The sequence below is a fragment of the Ranitomeya imitator genome, chromosome 1 (genome assembly GCF_032444005.1).
Source record: "Ranitomeya imitator isolate aRanImi1 chromosome 1, aRanImi1.pri, whole genome shotgun sequence".
NCBI classification, from domain to species: Eukaryota; Metazoa; Chordata; class Amphibia; order Anura; family Dendrobatidae; genus Ranitomeya; species Ranitomeya imitator.
The window spans coordinates 666,801,497-666,823,363 of record NC_091282.1 but is presented as its reverse complement, the minus strand read 5'-3'; the positions used below and the strand labels follow the sequence as shown (position 1 = coordinate 666,823,363).

At 49.3% G+C, this 21,867-nt stretch overlaps 1 protein-coding gene across 2 annotated transcripts in view; it reads left to right on the top strand.

Annotated features, from left to right (window-relative positions):
• Window positions 1-21,867, top strand: part of NUSAP1 (nucleolar and spindle associated protein 1) — a 129,347-nt gene that overhangs the window by 5,973 nt on the left and 101,507 nt on the right. For both annotated transcript variants that reach the window (XM_069729299.1, XM_069729289.1), the window contains exons 3-4: window positions 9,452-9,613; window positions 11,307-11,442. In XM_069729299.1, the coding sequence (XP_069585400.1) occupies window positions 9,452-9,613; window positions 11,307-11,442 (298 nt within the window). The remainder of the gene's footprint in view (window positions 1-9,451; window positions 9,614-11,306; window positions 11,443-21,867) is intronic.

Genomic DNA, 21,867 nt, shown 5'->3' with positions numbered 1-21,867 from the left:
ACAACACCGTTTTTTTTTTTTTTTTTAGGGACCACATCACATTTGAAGTCACTATGAGGGGTCTATATGATAGAAAATACCCAAGTGTGACACCATTTCTCTTACCCCATGACGGCACCACGGAGAGAGGGACCCGCCCTCAGGGACAGGAAACCCACAGGTTAAAAAAGGCGGGACCTCTCCTCCACCTCAGTTCGGTTTCCTGTCCCTGACGGGGATCCCACAGCTCAACACCCAGGATTCCAGGGACCATCGGGCCAAGTTCAGGCAGCGGGGGGCCCTGCCACGGTCACGGGTGGATTCCTCCCTGAGGGCGCATTCCGGGGTCGGCGGGCCTCGTAGAGATGTGCGGAGGGGAGGCAGTGAAGAGGACCGAGTCTGCCTCTTCTCTTTCAAAAACGGCCGGTAATAGGTAGCGGCGGCTACCTGGAGTATCTCCGCCGGTCCATGAGGCGCACAGGGGAAGGTGACGCCGGTCACCGACAGGCGGTCTGATGCAGGGAGCAGCGGCGATGCGGAAGCTCCGTCCCTCCTGTGAGCCGGCAGCTAGTGAGCGCGCGTGAGGCCTGAACACTTACTGCGCAGGCGCGGGGGTCACTTCCGGGGCGGCGCAGGGTACCTCTGGGTAAACCGGATGTTGCCTTGCGCCGCTCTATTAGGATAAAGCCGGAAGGGAAGAGGCATACCGCTGCTCAGAAAGTACCACCATGAGTGGAATAGAGCAGTCGGTGGAAGAAATTCCACAGACATCCATGTAAAAAAACCCCGCAGAGTGCCGTTCTTCGCAAAGGCCTACGCAGCGCAGCAGCTCAGGATCCCAGCGCAGCAGAGCATCTGGTGGATCCAGGAGGAAGCGTCCTCAAGACCAGAACCGGTATCTTCCTCTCGTTAGGAGGGTAAGTGACCTCCGTGAAAGTGTACATTCTAATAGGGGTTTATTGTTTTCTTAGGGAAAGAAATGCCAGGCGAAAAATAAGCATAGAGTGTGCCCGCTTTGTTCAGTTTGCCGGATACATGGGCTAAAACACTATGCGTTATGCATTGAGAACACCATTAATGAGGAGACTCCAAGATTCACGTCCGAACTAAAAGACTTAATTAAAACCCAAGTGGCTGACGCACTAAAAAGCGTAAAAAGCCGTAAAAGAAAACGTAAAGAGAAAACTCCAGATTACAGTTCCAGCGAGGAAGATAGTACAAGTGATAATTCAGATAGCTCTACAGCTTCAGCTTCCTCCTCCGCATCCTCAGAAAGTGGCCGCAACTGTTTCCCAATTGAAGAAACGGATGCGCTGGTCAAAATGGTTAGGGCAACTATGGGTCTGACAGACACTCGTTCCAAAAAATCTGTACAAGATCTTATGTTTAGTGGCCTGGAACAAAAGAAATATAGAGTGTTCCCATTAAACGAAAAAATACAGGCCCTAATAAAAAAGGAGTGGAAAAGACCAGATAAAAAAGTATTAACACCCAAAAGGAAATATCCATTTGATGACCCGGCCTGCGCCTCATGGGGAAAGGCGCCAAAATTAGACATTGCTATAGCGAAGGCTTCTAAAAAATTCGCTCTGCCTTTTGAGGATATGGGGACTCTTAAGGATCCTATGGATAAGAGGGCCGATGTCTTCTTAAAAGGGTCCTGGGAGGCCGCCAGCGGAGGATTAAAACCCGGTATAGCTTCCGCATGTACAACCAGAGCGCTGATGATCTGGTTGGATCATTTAGAAACTCAAATAAAAAATAAAACCCCAAGAGAGGCTATATTGGACTCCGTGTCAGCTATGAGAGGAGCTGCGGCATATTTAGCAGATGCCTCCATTGATTCAGTTAGGCTGACAGCGAGATAAGCTTCGTTCTCAAATGCGGCCAGGAGAGCACTATGGCTGAAGTGCTGGCCAGGGGACTTGCAAACTAAAGCTAAGTTATGTTCCATACCGTGCGAGGGTGAATTTTTGTTCGGGCCCACCCTAGACGATGTCCTCGAGAAAGCGGTAGATAAAAAGAAAGCCTTTCCAGGATTCCCAAATCAGTCCTATAGGCGGCCCTTTCGAGGGAGGAGGTTCACACAAAGACGCCCACCAAAAAACCAAAAGGAAGGGTGGGAAGACAGAAAATTCAAAAGAGGAGGTTTTATGTTTAACAAACCGGATAATAAAAAACAGCCACAATGAGGGTGCGCCCCAGGTAGGAGGGAGACTGACCCACTTTCTTCAAACCTGGGAAAAAATTTCTGGAAGTGCTTGGACTTTAAACATTATAAAGACGGGCCTAAAACTAACGTTCCGCACAACACCACACAATCAGTTTGTTGTAACACCACAAAGGAAGTCGGCGGTCGAGCAGCTGAGTATCCAGAAAGAAGTCCTCAGTCTTCTGGAAAAGAAGGTTATACAGGAAGTTCCACAACAGGAAGGGTTCTATTCTCCGCTCTTTCTTCGAACAAAGCCAGACAGAACTTTCAGGGTAATAATAAATTTGAGACAATTGAACAAATATCTGGTGATAGAAAAATTCAAAATGGAAACAATAAAATCATGTGTCAGATCCCTTATCCCGTCTTGTTTCATGACTGTTATAGACTTAAAAGACGCATACTATCATGTGCCAATCCATCCGGATTTTCAAAAATACCTCAGAGTGGCAGTGATGATACAAGGGAAACTAAAACATTACCAATACAGGGCTCTTCCGTTTGGTCTAGCCATCACCCCAAGGATATTTACAAAACTAATGGCGGAAGTAATGGCCCACATAAGAGAACAAGATATATTGATTGTCCCTTATCTGGACGACCTCCTAGTGATGGGCAGTTCCTCTCTTCATTGCAGCCAGCAACTAGGGAGAGTGATGATAGCCCTATCGAAGCTAGGATGGTTGCTGAACCTGGAAAAGTCCAGGCTTATCCTGTCTCAAGTGCAACTGTACTTGGGGATAATAATAGACTCAGCAAAGCAAGAGTGTCGTCTGCCGGAAGTAAAAGTATCCAAAATGATACACCTAGTGAATCATTTGAGTCTCACTCCGCTGATCACCTTAAGGAAAACCATGTCCATACTGGGGTCAATGACAGCTTGTATCCCAGCGGTTCAGTGGGCTCAGAGCCACTCGAGAGATCTCCAGTGGGAGATACTAGAGGGGATACCCCGCGCAGGAGAAAATTTAGAGAAGCAATTAAAAATATCCTCTCGGACAAAAGCTTTGCTAGCTTGGTGGACAGATCCGTCCAATCTCAGGAGAGGGGTTCCATGGATATGGCCGGTTTCTGTAATCCTGACCACAGACGCAAGCCCCTGGGGGTGGGGAGCCCACCTAAACAGTCAAATTGCCCAAGGTCCTTGGTCTGGGGACGAAAAAAGCCTTACTTCAAACATGAAAAAGCTTTTAGCAGTTCAGTACGCCGTCAATCATTTTTTAACATCCCTCCGTTCTCACCACGTGAGAGTACTGACAGACAACAGGGTGGTAGCAGCATATTTAAATCATCAAGGGGGAACAAGGTCTCAATCCCTAATGAAAGTAACAAATCTCATCATGTCACAAGCAGAAGCCAACCTGTCATCCCTAGCAGCCCTTCACATCAAAGGGTCAGAAAATCAGACTGCAGATTTTCTAAGCAGAACTCAATTAAGACAGGGGGAATGGGAGTTAAATTTGAAAATATTCAAACGCATAGTGGATCAGTGGGGGGGCCCCGGATATAGATCTATTTGCAAACAATCAAAATCAGAAAACGAAGGCCTTCTGCTCAATAGATCCACGGGGGAGTCCAGTGGCTATAGACGCATTTCTAATCCCATGGAGCTTCCATCTAGCTTATGTTTTTCCTCCGATAGCTCTAATTCCCTTGGTCTTGAAGAAAATCAGGGAAGACAGAGCCAAAGTGATAGATAGCCCCGTTCTGGCCGAAAAGAGTATGGTTCCCATGGCTTCGCCTAATGTCCATAGCGGATCCATGGGTTCTACCAGATATCCCAGACCTTCTGCATCAAGGGCCAGTGAATCACCCACAGATAAAAAGTTTGCATATGACGGCCTGGCTTTTGAAAGGGATCTGTTAACAAAAAGGGGGTTTTCTTCAAATCTAATTTCAACCCTGCTGGCCAGTAGAAAACCAATAACTACCAGAGCATACTGCAAAGTCTGGAAAAAAGTTCCTCTCCACTTCGGGGGTTATCCTATCAAATCAAATGCCAATTCAGGAAATTCTAGAATTTCTTCAAAAAGGATTAGAGAAAGGCCTAGCAACAAACACTCTGAAAGTTCAGATTGCAGCACTAGGTGCCCTTTATAACCAGGATTTGGCGGGGAATCACTGGGTAAAAAGGTTTATTAAAGCATCTACTAGGTCCAGACCAATTATACATCTCACCGCTCCTCCTTGGGATCTGAACCTAGTTCTTTCAGCACTAACTAAAGCACCGTTCAAACCCTTATCTCAGGCTTCATTAAAAATAATATCCCTGAAAACCTGTTTGTTGGTGGCCCTAACCTCAGCTCGCAGGATTAGTGATCTACAGGCCTTATCAGCGTACCCACCTCTAACCCAAATATTAGAAGACAGAGTGGTCCTTAAAACTGACCCATCCTACCTCCCCAAAGTGGCATCAAAATTCCACAGATCCCAGGAGATAGCTTTACCATCTTTCTGCCCTAATCCTAAAAACAAAAAAGAGGAAGCTTTACACACACTAGATGTGAAGAGATGCCTAACACACTATCTATCAGCTACAAGGGAGTGTAGGAAAGGGAGGGCTCTGTCTGCTTTCAGGGACCAAATAAGGGTCACAAAGCATCGAAAGCCACGTTGGCAAGGTGGGTAAGAGATGCCATCACGATGTCATATACCTCATCCGGGGAACAAGCTCCAGACACAATTAAGGCCCATTCAACCAGGTCGGTGGCAACCTCTTGGGCAGAACGTGGTGGAGCATCAATTGATCAAATATGTAGAGCAACCACTTGGTCTTCCCCCTCTACATTCTTCAAGCACTATCAGCTTAATCTATCTTCTTCCTCAGACTTAACTTTTGGCAGGAGAGTTCTTGAGGCAGTAGTCCCACCCTAAATACTCATTCTTTGAAATTCTCTCCGTGGTGCCGTCATGGAGTAAGAGAATATCGTAGTTACTTACCGATAACAGTATTTCTCTGATCCCATGACGGCACCTGTATATTCCCTCCCTTCACGTGTGGGTGTTCACACTACTAATAATCTTTAGTCACGCGGTGTCGCAAAAAAAAAAAAAAAAAGGGGAGTTTATATAAAAATATATACATATGTATAGTTATGTTTTCTTGTGTATGAATAACCAATTAAGTTACAGCAGAAAGTCCCTGCAAGGCTCTGTAAACCAAACTGAGGTGGATGAGAGGTCCCGCCTTTTTTAACCTGTGGGTTTCCTGTCCCTGAGGGCGGATCCCTCCGTGGTGCCGTCATGCGATCAGAGAAATACCGTTATCGGTAAGTACGATATTTCTAAACTGCACCCCTCATGGTGCTCAAAACCATATTCAAGAAGTTTATTAACCCTTCAGGTGTTTCACAGGAATTTTTGGAATGTAAAAAAAAAAAATGAATATTTAACTTTTTTCACAAAAAATTTACCGTACTTCTGATCCAATTTGTTTTATTTTACCAAGGGTAACAGGAGAAATTGGACCCCAAAAGTTGTTGTACAATTTGTCCTGAGTACGCCGATACCCCATATGTGGGGGTAAACTACTGTTTTGGCGCATGGCAGAGCTCAGAAGGGAAGAAGAGCCATTTGACTTTTCAATGCAAAATTGGCTGGAATTGATATGACGCCATGTCTCCTTTGGAGAGCCCCTGATGTGCCTAAACAGTGGAAACCCCCAAAAGTGACACCGTTTTGGAAAGTACACCCCCTAAGGAACTTAACTAGATGTGTGGTGAGCACTTTGAACCCCCAAGTGCTTCACAGTCGTTTATAACGCAGAGCCGTGAAAATAAAAGGGCCTTTATACTGTTCCGCGTTTGGTAAAATTGATAAAGCAGTTTTATTCTTCGGATCAGTACGATTACAGAGATACCTCATTAATATCATTTTTTTTTTTTTTTGCTGATGACGCTGTATGGCGGCTTGTTTTTTGCGGGATAAGATGATATTTTCGGCGGTACAATGGTTATTTATATCTGTCTTTTTGATCGCGTGTTATTCCACTTTTTGTTCGGCTGTATGATGATAGAGTTGTTGTTTGTTGTTTTTTTTTTTTTTTTTTTTTACTGTGTTCACTGAAGGGGTAAACTAGTTTTATAGGTCGGGTTGTTACTGATGCGGCGATACTAAATGTGTACTTTTATTGTGTGGTTTTTTTGTTTTTTTTTACATACTGAAATATATTTATTGGAACAATATTTTTTTTTAAATTTATTTAGGATTTTTTTTCTTTTTTACACATGTAAATAATTTTATTTTTTACTTTGTCCCAGTGTGGGACATCATGTTATAGTGTCAAATCGCTGATCTGACACTTTGCAATGCACTAGAGAAAGTAAACACGGCACTCAAGGCTCCTTGGAGGTGCACAAGTCAGGTTTCCAACCCGTCAGTCAATAGCAATAAATCACTTGGCACTCAGAAGTTCTTATGCAAGATGAAAATGAACATTTTGTTTATTTTGTGCATCCAGTTCAAAGGTTTAAACGTTTTCGGTCTAATCACAAGACCTTCATCAGAAACAACTTTGATGTACTGGAAGCCAAACAACAAGATATGTGGGCCCAGAAAGTCAGCGCAAGACAATACCCGGGAGGTCGTAGCTCTATGGTCCTGGAGGAGTGGGAGATGAACGCCGTAGCAGAGCGGGATCAACGGCCACCCCTGCAGCTCAGCGCCACACATTTGGAGGCACCAGTGCCACTTCCCTGCGATTTTCTCACTCTGCTCGTTCATCTCCCACTCCTCCAGGACCATAGAGGTATGACCTCCCGGGTATTGTCTTGCGCTGACTTTCTGGGCCCACATATCTTGTTTGGCTTCCAGTACATCAAAGTTGTTGCTGATGAAGGTCTTGTGATTAGACAGAAAACGTTTAAACCTTTGAACTGGATGCACAAAATAAACGAAATGTTCATTTTTCATCTTGCATAAGAACTTCTGAGTGCCAAGTGATTTATTGCTATTGACTTTGTAATGCACTGTCATATCAGCGATCGGACAGGCACTGCAGGAGGCTTGCCGGCGCCTGATCTGAGCAGGCGCTTGCAAACCACCTCCCTGCAGGACCCGGAAGGAGCCCCGCGGCTATTTTCCATCTGGGGCCTGCAGGGAAAAGACTCTTGGAGCAAAGCGATCACATCGCGTTGCTCCGAGGGTCTCAGGGAAGCACGCAAGGAGCCCCCTCCCTGCGCGATGCTTATCTATGCCGCCGGAACGCTTCGATCAGGTTTGATCGCAGTCTTCCGGGGGTTAATGTGCCAGGAGCGGTCCGAGACCGCTCCTGGCACATAATGCCGGATGTCAGCTGTGATAGCTGACACTCGGCCGCGCTCCCCCCGAGAGCGCGGCTAATCGCTTTAAACGTACTATCCCGTCGGTCATACGGACCCATACCACCTTGATGGGATAGTACGTCTGTCAGAAAGGGGTTAAAGTCAATGGGTGCGTGTAAACACGTACCGCACACGGATGCCGTCCTTGTGCTGTCCATATGTTTTTTTTTTTTTTTTAAGTCATAGGGTTAAAATAGAAACAAATTGTTTCAATACACGGACAGCACACGGACGATAAACACGGACACACGGATGGCCTACGTGCACACAGTGACACGGATAGCTCCGGGACCGGTTCTTCCGTTACCAGAAATATCTGGACGTGTGAGACTGGCCTTAATTACTTTTTAATCATAGGTTTTGTTCACATATAAAGTGATAGGATGGAAAATCCACAGCCCAAACTTGCAGGAGAAAAGTTCGCAGTCTGTTATGGTCACAGGAAAATGGATGAGATTTTGACAAAACACATCACTGATCCTACATTTTGTAGTTTAATTCAGTCAAATTTATTTGAGCTGCAAAACCAGGCACAACTATTAAAAAAACAAACAAAAAACCTGAAGTAGAAGTCTGAGGCTTATAATGTACAAAGATCAGTTAGTTTCCCTATTTATTTTCTTATCAAATAGGTTTTTGCAATGATTTTTGGCCTGTGGCCCTTATTGTACTGCAACACAATATTGATAGGTTGATAATTACTTTACTGGTGCATAAATAACTGATGTTTATTGGGAAGTTATGCCTTATCTTCTGTATTGTTTTTACTCTGGAAATGCGTAAAGCAGTGAAGTTGCTCCACCTGCGGAGGGCTTGTAGGATGGGTACAAATATCCGGGACATGTGGTGGCATCTCCTCTCCAATCAAAAGATTCGTGTTTCTTTCTCTTCACCACCTTTTCCCTATTAGGGCAGTCCCACACGTCCAGATAATTCCGGTACCGGAATTGTCCGTGTGCTCTTGCGTTTCTGTGGCACATCAGTGTGGCACACGTGTGCCGACTGGGTACCACACGCACCGTGCAGGAGACGGCGCTAGAGATGAGCGCTGTCCCCTGCATCTGGTGCTGAAGCTGCAATTCATATCTTCTCTGCTTCAGCGTTTGCTGTAGAGAAGATATGAATAATCCTTTTTTTTTTCTTCTCGTTTTTAACATAAAGATCCATGTCCCCACCCCCTGTGCGCCCGCCCGCTATTATTAAAATACTCACCCGGCTCCCTCGCTGGCGCTGCTTCCTGTCCTGGCCGCACCTTCTACTGTATGAGTGGTCACGTGGGGCTGCCCATTAGTCATGAATATGCGGCTCCACCTCCCATAGGGGTGGAGCCGCATATTCATTACTGTAAATGAGCGGCCCCACGTGACCGCTCATACAGTAGAAGGTGCAGCCAGGACAGGAAGCAGCGCCAGTGAGGGGGCCGGGTGAGTATTTTAATAACAGCGGGCGGGCGCACACAGGGTGGGAGGGGGGTGGGGACATTGAGTTTTATGTTAAACACGAGAAACAAAAAAAAAAAAGGATTATTCATATCTTCTCTACAGCAAACGCTGCTGCAGAGAAGATATGAATGGCGGCTTCAGCACCACGTGGGGGACACAGCGCTTACTGTAGCGCTGTCTCCCGCACGGCACACGGACAACTTTAATGGGTCCGTGTTATCCGTGCCCTCCCACGAACACTGACATGTCTCCGTGTTTGGCACACGGAGACACGGTCCGCAAAAAATCAATGACATCTGCACAGATGCATTGATTTCAATGTGTCTACGTGTGTCAGTGGCTCCGGTACGTGAGGAAACTGTCACCTCACGTACCGGAGCCACTGACGTGTGAAACCGGCCTTATGCTGTCTGATAAGAAAACATGGCTGACCTTTTGCTCCTTTATCTTACCATAGACCACATGCAAGATGACACTGTTTATGTTCTGATTTCTAGGATTCGGATGGTAACTCAACCCTAGCCGATGACACACAAGGCAGCCTAGATGACACTGAGCAGGTCTCTATATGCCATGTTACTAACAGATGTGGTGAGCGTAAAAAGAAAATCAAAGCTAATTCCAGTCCAGAGAGGAAAAATGAAATAAAACAGATTCAGGTACTGAGTACTATGAGGTTATGTCTTTTTATTTAAAAATAAAATCTATCTATCTATCTATCTATCTATCTATCTATCTATCTATCTATATATATATAGATATATATTTTTCGAATTATAAGACACAGCCCAAATTTTGAGGAGAAAAATACTATTTGTTTTTTTTTTTTTAAATAAAATGGTGGTGCTTCCTATAATCCATGCGTTTTATTGCTTACTGGGGGGTGGTGGCTGCGGTGAAGCGGGGTCACTGCTGGAGGAGGCAGGAGTGGGGTGATTCTGCAGGCTGGGTTGAGGGGGTGTTCCAATGTGCGGCACGCCGCTGCAGGTCTCCGGTGCTGCGGGGGCCCTGCCAACATTTTGTGAAAGGCCATAGCTCCCCGCAGTTCCATGATTGCGGCGCAGATGGAGATCTCGGGAGATGAGATCTCCTGAAATTTTGGTGCTTAGATCTCCATCTGCGCATGCGCCACCCCCGGTGACAATTTTCCCGGAGTCCACCACACAGGACACCATGGAACTTCGGAAGGCTCTGGTCTTTCACAAAATATCGGTGGAGACCCCCGCAGCAGCAACGGTACCGTTAAGGTATATCCGCACTATAAGATGCACCCCTATTTTCCTCCAAAAAATGTGCGTTTTATAGTCAAGAAAAAAAAAAAAGATAAATCAATATGATCTAAAAATAAAAATTTATTAAAAGCAACCTTTACTCAGGAAAAAAAAGTACCTTCCTTCTCCAAGGTTGCAAGGATAGGCCATCAATATTAAAAGTAATGGAAAACCTTTAAGTACACACAATCTAATGCCCACAGCACTGGCTTAGCATCATAGACCAGATGATCATCTACCCCAGAAATGAAACTGAGGCCTCTTTTCCACTTGCGAGAAACATGTCCGTGTCTCGCATGTGGAAACGAATCTCTGGCGCCGGGACTCCGGAGCGGAGCGTGCGGCCGCATAGCAACACATGGAGCCGCACGCTCCGCTCCGGAGTGCCAGCGCCAGAGCTTTGTTTCCACATGCGAGACACAGACGTGTTTCTCGCAAGTGGAAAAGAGGCCTTAGAATGTAGACTTTGTGGCTTGCTTCAATCTCCAGATAAGCTGCTGGAACGCTTGTCTTGTTACTGATCTGCAGCAGTTTCAAGAACAGGCAATCAGTGTATGTAATGGAAGCTCCTTTTAATTGGAAGTTTATGGTTCGTTTATAACCTATAGAAATCTGTTGACTCGCAGCATGCAGAGATAGTGACACCTTTCGAGTATTTTGTTTAACGATTTCCTTCTCCTTTTATCAGCATTTGTTGGCTTTCTGTCTCCTGTTTTCAGTAGTTTGTGTTCTCCTGTGGTCGCCTCTACTGAGGATGGCTCTGTGCCAGCGACTTCAGTTAGCATTATGTAATACTCTGGAGTCACTGCGTGGTGATCCTGGACTAGCCACCATATTGTTAATGCCATCTTGCTATCAAGGGATATACCTCGTCCTTGTGTGTGTGTGTGTGTGTGTGTGTGTGTGGCTGAGCTGTAGAGGCTTTGTGCATAAACTGCTCTGGTATAGAGTAATAAAAGCAACTCCTAGCCACATAAGGTACAAGGACCTGACACTGCCTACTTTTGCTTTACGGCTAAAAATCTTGTGTTTTTATAGTAAGAAAAAGTTCTTCCACTGGCTAATCTTTACTCCTCTCTAGGGAGAGGGTGCTGAGAATGATACGGAGGAAACTTCTATTCCTGTTTCTACAAACGTGCTGCCTGGCCAACAGAGCGAAGAAGCGGAGACTTGTGAGACTAAAGAAAAAATTCCTAAGATCACTACAAGGAGACGAAGTATGTAGCTATAAAATAACGTTCCTGTTATGTCTTGGTCTTTTTATCTATAGGCTAAATATGCTGCGTAACAGTACCATTCTTATTACTGTGCTATAGGCGAGTAATATAAGCCTCTGGCACCTGATTGGGAAGATGTTCTTTTTAGGGACACAGCAAGTCTTCTAACTAAGGCTAAACTAGTAATATCAGATTGGTAACTTAATTTCTGATACCCAAGCTGGTCAATTTAGTTGAGGTGGCCACTGCACACTTATGAGTGGTTCATGTCATTCGTTGCTTGCTTCGCACCGTGCCATACGCTCTGCCTGCAGCTGTGCTTTGTATTCCATCTCACTTCCATTTACTTTCGTAGCACAGAGCTACAGCACAAGGCAACAGAAAGCTCCTTCTACACCCGTTTATGATTTTGTGGCTTTCTATGTTTTCACTTTTTCTCCTTCCCTTCTTCCAAGAGCTATGACTACTTTTTATTTCTTTATCGCCTCTCATTGGGGGACACAGGAACCATGGGTGCATGCTGCTGCCACTAGGAGGCTGACACTATGCAAATAAAAAAGTTAGCTCCTCCTCTGCAGTGTACACCCTACCAACTGGCATTATACTCTTCAGTTTAGCTTAGTGTCAGTAGGAGGTGGACACGGGTCTTTCATTAGACCCTTATCTACCTCAATGTGCGTCGTTTCTTTTCAGGTTTTCCGGAAGGGATACAGGGTGAAGAGTCAAACCTGCGGACTATGAGTATGGCGTGTACTGCCACCCCGTATCCTCATATATCCCTCAGCAGGACCAAGAGCCTGGCACACAAGCGTGCTCAGAAGTCCGGTCCTGGCCCGTCCCCCACCCACTCGCCTACCAGAGCCTGTCGGTCGGAGGAGACAAGGACGTCCATCAGCAGCTCCTATGGACATCTGATACCTTCTCAAGGTTAGTAGCAGACGACGTGGGATTTTACTAGGTGAGTATTTCTAAAGGGGTTCCCAGGACTCAGCGCGGGGTCATCGCTGCATTTGCAGCACTTTCCCCGTTCCCTGCGTGGTGGCTCTTTCTGACGTGGCGTTTTTTTCTGTCATCCGCGCTACCTTTCCATGCCCCACCGCGTTCCTCCAGCGGTCGCCGTTCTTATTCAGGCCCCGGCCTCCCGGGGCCTGCTTGCGGCACACTCCTGCCTGCAGCTTTTCCCTCAGCGGTCGCTGGCTCCTAATTTAGGCCCCGGCCTTTCCCGGGGCCTACTTGCGGCGTACCACCTGCCCTCAGCGTTCCCCCCTCAGCGTTCTATGCGGCGGCCTCTCAGGCGTCGCTCACCTCCACAGCCAGCACTGTTGCTTCCGGTGGTCGCCGGCTCTTAATTTAGGCCCCGGCTTTTCCGGGGCCTACTCTGGCGACTCTTCTCCGGCGGCAGCGCTCCCTCTCTTAAATGCGGCGGCCGGGCAGCGTCTGCGCCGCGGGGATCTTCTCTCCGGTCACCAGCTCCTAATATAGGCCCCGGCTTTTCCGGGGCCTACTCCGGCGACTCTTAACCGGCGGCAGCGCTCTCTTTCATGCGGCGGCTTCCGCGCCGCTCTGCCGGGCAGTGTCTGCGCCGCGGGGGTTCTTCTCAGCGGGCACCGGCTTCTAATATAAACCCCGGCTTTTCCCGGGGCCTACTTCCGGTGCCGCGCTCCGCCCACTTACTTTTTCATCGGGCGGGCTTTCTTCCGCCCGACAATCTGTGCCCTGCTTTTCCCACCCACCGGAACCATCTCGACTGGCTCCGCCCCTTCCTCCACGCCGGCTGCCGGACACTCAGGGCACAAGTTTTTCTCTATCGTGCCACACACCTGCGCCGGAGAACTCCGCAGAGCGATCCTTTCTGGGGGCACAGCACACCATCTGCACCGGAGATCCACAGCATCTTCCTACAGGCCTACAGCATCCTGGTATCTGTGCTTTTCGTCTGCCGTGAGTAGCTCTGCACTGCAGACTGACACCCCCCCTCTGCCCCACTGTCCCCTAACCCTCTGGCATTTTCTTCAGGGACCTCTTCAAATGTCTAACTCTAAGGGGGTCCTTCTACTTCTTCCTCTTCTGTCTCCGCTCTGTCAGGCTCTGCAGCAAACCGATTGTTCCCACCGCTACCAAGATCCCCCGGGCGATCCGCCCGAGAGTGATGCCCCCATCCCAGGCTGGACTTCCTCTCTGTCCCAATCGGTGGCCGATCTAACTCTGGCGTCTCAAACTTTGGTGTCTGTGCTGGATCGGTTACCCCTGCAGACCTCGCAGTAGCCAGCGGGTCGCAGGAAGCTCTGTCCGAGCCCTCCATTGCTAGCCGCAAAAGGTCCAGACAGGAACACCGGTCTGAGTCCTCTTCTCGCTCCATCTCGCCACTCGGTCCTCCTCTGCGGTCGGCGTCCTCCCGTTCCTCCTCCCCTGAGTCAGGCGAGGCGTTCTCTGATGCGCCTTCGGAGCATGTTTCGGAGTTGGATTCCAACCAGATCGCTACCATGAGGGATGGTTCAGAATCTCATTGGAGCGATAAATCTAACCTGTGGCATCAAGGAGTCCTCTACGGAACCCGCAGATTAGGCGGTTTCGTTTAAACGGGCTAAACCACCTTCCAAGTTTTTCGCTCCTCACCCGGATTTCGAGGAGATTATGACCAGAGAAAGAGAGAACCCGACCAGACGCTTTCAGAGAGGAAAGCGACTTGGCGTTTTATATCCCTTTTCTCCGGAGCTCACCGCTAATTGGACGGCTTCTCCCTTGGCGGATCCTCCGGTTTCTAGACTATCCACCAACACGGTCCTCCCACTGTCCGGCGGAACATCTCTGAAGGATTCTAACGATAGTCATAGAATCTTTCGTGAAGTCAGCCTTTGAAGCTGCTGCAGCCAGTCTTTGCCCGGCCTTTGCTTCCACTTGGGTTTCTAAATCCATATCCAAATGGGCCAAACAGCTCCGTCAGGGCATTCTGAACGGGGTTCCTTCCGGACAGCTGGCGGGACTAGCCAACCAGATTTCTCACGCGGGTGAATATCTGGTCTCAGCCTATCTGGACGCCGCGTCTTGTGCGGCTCAGGCGTCCAGCAACGCAGTTGCCATCCGCCGGACCGTTTGGCTTAAGGCCTGGCAGGCGGATTTGTCCTCTAAAAAGTCCCTTACCAGCCTGCCTTTTCAGGGGTCTCGACCTTTTTGGTTCTAAGCTGGACCAAATCATTAAGGACGCTACTGGGGGCACAGGCTCCCTTCTTCCCCAGACCAAGCCTCGTCGCCTCTCTTTTGGACGTCAATTTCGGTCTTTTTGTCGCTTCGCGGCATCAAACTCCTTCTCCCAGCAGCATCAAAGGCCACAGGCACGCCAAGTGAAGAAGGCAGCTCCTTTAGGCCCACTCCTTCCTGGTGTCCTCGCTTCTCCCAGGGTAGGCCCTCCAGGACTGGAAGAACCACCTCGGCCTGACTTTCGGCTAGTCGACATCCCACCTCCCCGGCTGGGCGGCCGTCTCCTCTTCTTCAGGGACGTCTGGATCTCCTCAGTAGAGGACGCATGGGTCAGAGAAGTTGTATCCTCGGATACAAGATAGAGTTCGTTTCTCGACCCCGGGATCGTTTCTTAGAATCCCGACCTCCAAGAGATCCCCCTCTAGTTCCAGGTTTCTTCGCAGCCATCACTTCTCTCCTCAAAGCCGGGGTAATTGTTCCCGTCCCAGAAAAAGAGCGGTTCACAGGTTTCTATTCCAACCTTTTTGTGGTTCCGAAAAACAAACAAACAAAAAAAAAAAACCGTCAGGGTGCGTCCCATTCTGGATCTCAAATTACTGAACAGGAGAGTTCGTCTGAAGCACTTCAGGATTGAATCCCTTCGTTCAGTAATTGCTTCCATGGAGGCTCAGGAATTTCTGTGTTCCATAGATATTCAGGACGCCTACCTCCACGTTCCGATATTTCCGGGACATCACCGATACCTGCGGTTTGCAGTGCTTCAGGAACATTTTCAGTTTGTCGCCCTGCCGTTTGGTCTTGCAACCGCCCCAAGAGTTTTCATGAAGATCATGGCGGCGCTGACGGCCATCTTGAGGGTCAGAGGCCTGGTTCTGTTTCCATACCTCGACATCCTCATCAAGGCTCTGTCCTTTTTTTTTTTTTTTCAGGCTCAGGAAAGCCTGTCCATCGTCGACACCCTAGCCCGTTTCGGGTGGCCGGTCAACCGGAAGTAGCCCTGCCTTATTCCTCAGCACATCATCTTTCTGGGCGTGCTCTTCGACACTCATCAGACGAAGGTCTTTCTTCCCGAAGACAAGAGATCCTTCCAGTCCCTGGCAGGTGTTGATGACGGACGCCAGCCTGCTCGGCTGGGGTGCGGTGTTTCGCCACCTGACTGTACAGGGCCGCTAGTCGGTGCAGGGGGCAACCTTGCCGATCATTGTCCTCGAGATCCGGGCCATTTTCTGTCCCTTCGTCACTGGAAAAGGATTCTCAGGGGTATTCCAATTTGAATCCAGACGGACAATGCCATGGCGGTGGCATATGTCAACCATCAAGGGGGGGCCTTGGAGCTCCTTGGCCGAGGTATCCAAGATCCTCCTCTGGGCAGTGGCAACAGTTCCGGTGATATCCGCGGTGCATATCCCCGGCGTGGAAAATTGGGCCGCCGACTTCCTCAGCCGCGAGGGCCTCGCGGCAGGGGAATGGTCCTTGCATCCGAAGGTCTTCCATCAGATTTGCCTTCGATGGGGGACTCCGGACGTGGATCTCACGGCGTCTCGAATGAACAGGAAGGATCCGCAGTTCATCTCCAGGTCTCGCGATTCTCGCAGTGGGCGTCGACGCTCTGGCCATTCCTTGGTCACAGTTCGTGCTGCCCTACCTGTTCCCACCCCTTCCATTCCTTCCCAGACTGTTGAAGATCAAAGCGGAAGGGGTGCCGGTCATTCTGATCGCCCCGCATTGGCCCAGGAGAGCATGGTTCGCGGAGCTCGTCAATCTTCTCGCGGACGCTCCCTGGCGCCTTCCAGACAGGCCCGATCTGCGGTCTCGGGGTCCGATCTGCCACCCGAATTCTTGGTCGCTCCTTTTAACGGCGTGGTTTTTGAGACCGCAGTTCTAGGAGCGTCCGGCCTTTTGGATGGGTGATTCACACCATGATTCAGGCTCGGAAGCCTTCGTCTTCCAGGATCTACTATTGTACCTGGAAGGCTTACTTCTGTTGGTGCGAGTCCAACCGTGTTTCATCTATGTCCTTTTTCCCTGCCTTCCATTTTTGCTTTTCTTCAGGCAGGACTGGATTCGGGCCTGGCCCTTAGTTCCCTGAAGGGCCAGGTCTCTGCGCTTTCCATCCTTTTGTTTTTCAGAAGACTTTAGCTTCCCGACCACAGGTTAAGACCTTTCCTCAAGGAGTGGCCCACGCTGTTCCTCCGTACAGGGCCCCTGTGGATTCATGGGATTTAAACCTGGTACTGGACGTTCTGAGGGTTTCCCCCTGTGAGCCCCTCAGGAAGATTCCCCTGTTAGTCCTATCTTGGAAGGTGGCCTTTCTTGTGGCCATCACTTCTATCCACCGCGTTTCCGAGTTGGCGGCTCTTTCTTGCCGTCCTCCGTTCATAGTCATCTACCAGGACAAGGTGGTCCTCAGGCCTCCACCTCTTCCACCTCAACGAGGACATCGTTCTACCTTCCTTTTGTCCAGCTCCGACTCATTCTTTGGAGCGATAGTTGAACAAGCTGGACCTCGTCAGGGCAGTGGGGATCTACCTGGATAGAACGTCCACTTTCCAAGAGACTGATTCTCTTTTCGTCATTCCTGATGGCCCGCGCAGAGGCCAACCGGCTTCCAAGGCGACTATTGCTCGCTGGATCATAACTGCAATTCCGGAGGCTTACCGGGTTAAGTACAGAGTGCCCCCTCCTGGGATTAAGGCTCACTCTACCCGGGCAGTCGGCGTCTCCTGGGCGGTGCACCACAGGGCTTCCGCCCTACAGCTTTGCAAGCGGCAACTTGGTCTTCCATCCACACGTTCGCCAAATTTGACAAGGTCCATACCTACGCTTCGGCGGACGCCAGCCAAGGCAGAAGTATCTTGCATGCGGCAGTGGTGAGTCCTCTGACCTGACGGAAGTCTGTTTTTCCCGCCCTTGGGACTGCTTTGGGACGTCCCATGGTTCCTGTGTCCCCCAATGAGAGGCGATAAAGAAAACAGGATTTTATTCAGTCGCCATGACAGCACAACGAGAGAGGGGATCCGCCCTTCAGGGACAGGAAACCTCAGACATAAAAGGGCGGCACCTCACTCCCCCGCCAGTTGGTTTCCTGTCCCTGACAGCGGAACCTCTTCAGACAGGCCCAGAGAAGAGGGTCGAAGATAGAAGCTATCCCACTCCTGACAGGCCGATGCAGGTAGCGGGGGTCCCCTACCTCGGCCTGATCAGGGGGATGGAAGCACCACACGGCAGGGGGACTGTCTGTGTAGGTGACAGCAGGAGGAAGCAGCCCTAAGCGGAGGGCTTGACTTCTGTGGTGCCGCTAGTCACCTGGTACATGGGGCCCATGTGCGCATCTGCCGGAGCCTCTGGGGTCGGTCCGCCGCTGGTGCTGGGGTCTGCGGTGGCTAGGTGAGCGCTGCCGTCCTTGTCGGCGCGTCTGCTCTCAGCGCCGCGGCCGCGTCCAGAAGGGGCGTGTCCTGATGACGCGGGTGCGGCGCGGGGCGATGACGCGGCCGCGCATGCGCGGTAGCGTCTTATTCTGGCTAATGGCGGCGCCCGGCGTCGCAGGGGGGGATTTCGGCCTCAGGGTGTCTGGCGCTCTACGGGCGCTAGCGGGGGCAGTACCAATGAGCGGTGCACCGAGGGATGTCCCTGCTGACCCCCCATCCGGGGGTGGTACCCAGGGGGATACATTTAAACGCTGCACTGAGGCTCAACATTGTTCCTGTCCACCATTTTGGAATGGAGTCTCTGGAAGGAACACCGCAGCTGGGCGGTGAGCAGCAGCAGTCACCTGAACAACCTTTGAGCAGCTCCCAGCGGCGTTCTAGTGGCAGTAGTCGCGCTGGTAGAGCCAAAGAAACTCAGAAGTCAACTAAGTCCTCTGGCCGTAAGGAATCTCCGGCTAAGAAGGACCCCCCGATCACGGTACCATTCACTGCAGGGATGGGTAAGTGAGCTTCGTGAAAGTACATTTCTGATAGCTGTCCCTCCTTGTATTCCCTCTCTCCTTATTAGGGGAGGAAATCTGTGTCCAAATCCAAACATAGAGAGTGTGCCATCTGTACGGAACCTCTTCCGGATGGACATAAAAAGAAATTGTGCAGCATCTGCATTCAACAATTAATTAAGGACGAGACCCCTGACCTTACGTCTACTCTTAGGGATCTGGTTAGACAGGAGGTCAGAGATTCCATAAGGTCTCAGAAGACAGTCTCAAAAAAGAGGAGGGAAATATTATCCCCAGCCTCGGATGTGGATTCAGACACGGGTGGTGTGAGTTCAGATTCCCATCCGTCATCATCATCAGAGGACGCGGAAACTAGTCGAACCTGTCTATCACTGGACAGGGTTAACCGCTTAGTCAAAGCTGTCAACAGTACTATGGGCATTGAGGAGACCCAGGCGGAAAGTTCCATCCAGGATATAATGTTTAAAGGCATAGATCGCAAATCCAGAAGAGTATTTCCCGTAGTCGATAAAGTTAAGTCTCTGATTACGAGAGAATGGAAAAAACCTGAAAGGAAGGGGTCTCTCCCACCAGCGTTCAAAAGAAGATATCCCTTTGAGGAGGAAGCTTCTTCATCCTGGGACAAGGTTCCGAAATTAGATGCGGCAGTGGCTAAAGCGTGTAAAAAGACGTCTCTCCCGTTTGAGGATCTGGGGAGCCTAAAAGACCCGCTTGATAGGAAGGCTGAGGTATTCCTTAAAGGAGCTTGGGAAACATCAGCGGGTTCCCTGAGACCAGCGATTGCGGCCACCTGCACTGCCCGGTCGTTGATGGTATGGCTGGGTAATCTAGAAGACCAGCTCAAGGATAAGGTTCCTAGGGCCGAGATCCTATCATCCATGTCTATGATTCAGGATGCAGCAGCCTTCCTCTCGGATGCGTCAGCCGATTCCGTTAGGCTAGCGGCAAGGTCATCAGCACTGTCCAATGCGGCCCGTAGGGCTCTTTGGATAAAATGCTGGCCAGGAGACTTGCAGGCCAGATCAAAACTATGTGGCATCCCCTGTGAGGGGGTTCATTTGTTTGGCCCGGTACTGGATGAGCTTCTAGAAAAAGCAGGCGACAGTAAAAAGCGTTTCCCTCTCCTAACAAGACCCTTCTATAGACGGGACTATAACAGAGGAGGGCCATATCGCCGAAGATCGGACAGGGATTCAAATAGAGAATCGACCAGATACAACTCTTACAGGAGAAGAGGTAGAGGTTACATGTTTAACTCTTCTACAGACTCTAAAAAGCATCAATGACTGGCGGCCCAGGTGGGCGGTAGGCTTTTGGCCTTCTACCCTGCCTGGGTAAAAATCACCAATAGTCCATGGATACTCAGTATCATTAAAGAGGGGCTAAAGTTCCAATTTCACCATACCCCCCTGGACAAATTCAAATTAACTCCTATCCGTTCTTCTCCCGCAGAACAGTTGGCGTTGGAGTCAGAGGTTCGAGATCTCCAAAAAAAGGGGGTTCTCGTTAAAGTACCTACGGAGGAACAAGGTACGGGGTTTTACTCCCCTTTATTCCTGGTAAAGAAGCCAGATGGATCTTATCGTACCATCATCAATCTGAAGGGTCTGAATGTATTCCTGCTGGTCCCATCCTTTAAAATGGAATCTGTGAAATCGGCAATAAAGCTTCTTTTTCACAATTGCTTCATGGTTGTCTTGGATCTGAAAGACGCCTATTATCATGTCCCGATACATGCAACTCATCAGCGCTTTCTCAGGGTAGCAATTTCTCTTGCCGGCACAGTGGAGCACTTTCAATACCGGGCACTCCCCTTTGGTGTTGCAGTCGCACCTCGGGTGTTCACTAAGATTATGGTGGAGGTTATGGCACACCTTCATGAGCAAAATATACTAGTAATTCCCTATCTAGATGATTTATTGATCGTTGGGCGCTCAGAGATACACTGTAAGGAACAGTTGGGGAAAGTGATGGCGGCGTTACACAACTTAGGATGGATTATCAATCTCAAAAAGTCGCGTCTTCAGCCCTCGACATCACAGCAGTTCTTGGGTCTTACTGTGGATTCAGCTCAGCAGGAATGTCGCCTGCCAGACTCAAAAGTTGATACTATTCACCGGCTGGCCTCCAGAGCAATTAGTAATCCCGTAGTTTCCCTAAGAAGTGCTATGTCACTCTTAGGTTCACTTACCTCTTGTTTTCCGGCGGTGATGTGGGCTCAGTTTCACTCCAGGGCTCTGCAATGGGATGTTCTGCATAATTTTCGGCGTCTGGGCGCTAACCTTGACAAAAAATTTTCCCTATCTGTAGAGGCCACGGGTTCACTAAGGTGGTGGACACACATCCCTAATCTGCGTAGAGGGGTACCTTGGACATATCAGATATCACGGGTAATAACAACGGATGCTAGCCCCACGGGGTGGGGAGCACACTGGGAAGGCAATTGCGTTCAGGGTCTGTGGTCCCATTCTGAGCGAGACACGTCCTCCAATCTGAAGGAATTGATGGCGGTGGAACGCGCCTTAGATAGGTTTCTTATACCTCTGCAGGGTAGACATGTTAGGCTACTCTCTGACAACCAGGTGACCGTTGCTTATGTGAACCACCAAGGAGGTACACGATCTAGGTCATTAATGAACGTTACGAATCATATCTTTCAGATGGCCGAGAATCACCTGCTCTCCCTTACGGCCCTTCATATAAAGGGAAATCTAAATACCATGGCCGATTACTTAAGCCGCAACGAGCTCAAACAAGGGGACTGGTCTCTAAAACCGGCTGTCTTCAACCAGATCGTGCGGTTGTGGGGATATCCAGAGATAGATCTGTTTGCCAGTCGAGAAAACAAGAAACTCCATCAATTCTGTTCCCTAGACCCAAGGGACAATCCATACGCAGTCGACGCTCTTCTGATCCCCTGGAATTTCAATCTCGCCTACGCTTTCCCTCCTCTGAATCTCATTCCTCTAGTTCTGAGAAAAATTCGGGAAGACGGAGCCCGAGTGGTTTTAATAGCCCCATTCTGGCCCAGAAGGTCTTGGTTCCCATGGTTGAGAAGCATGTCCATTTCCCAACCATGGATCCTCCCAGAAATACCGGACCTCCTTTCCCAGGGTCCAGTCTTCCATCCACGAGTAACCAACTTGCACCTGACAGCGTGGAACTTGAGAGGTCACTTCTGAAAGGAAAAGGATTCTCCCAGAATCTTGTAGATACTCTACTTAAAAGTAGGAAAGCCTCCACGACTAACATTTATGTTAGGGTATGGAGGAAGTTCC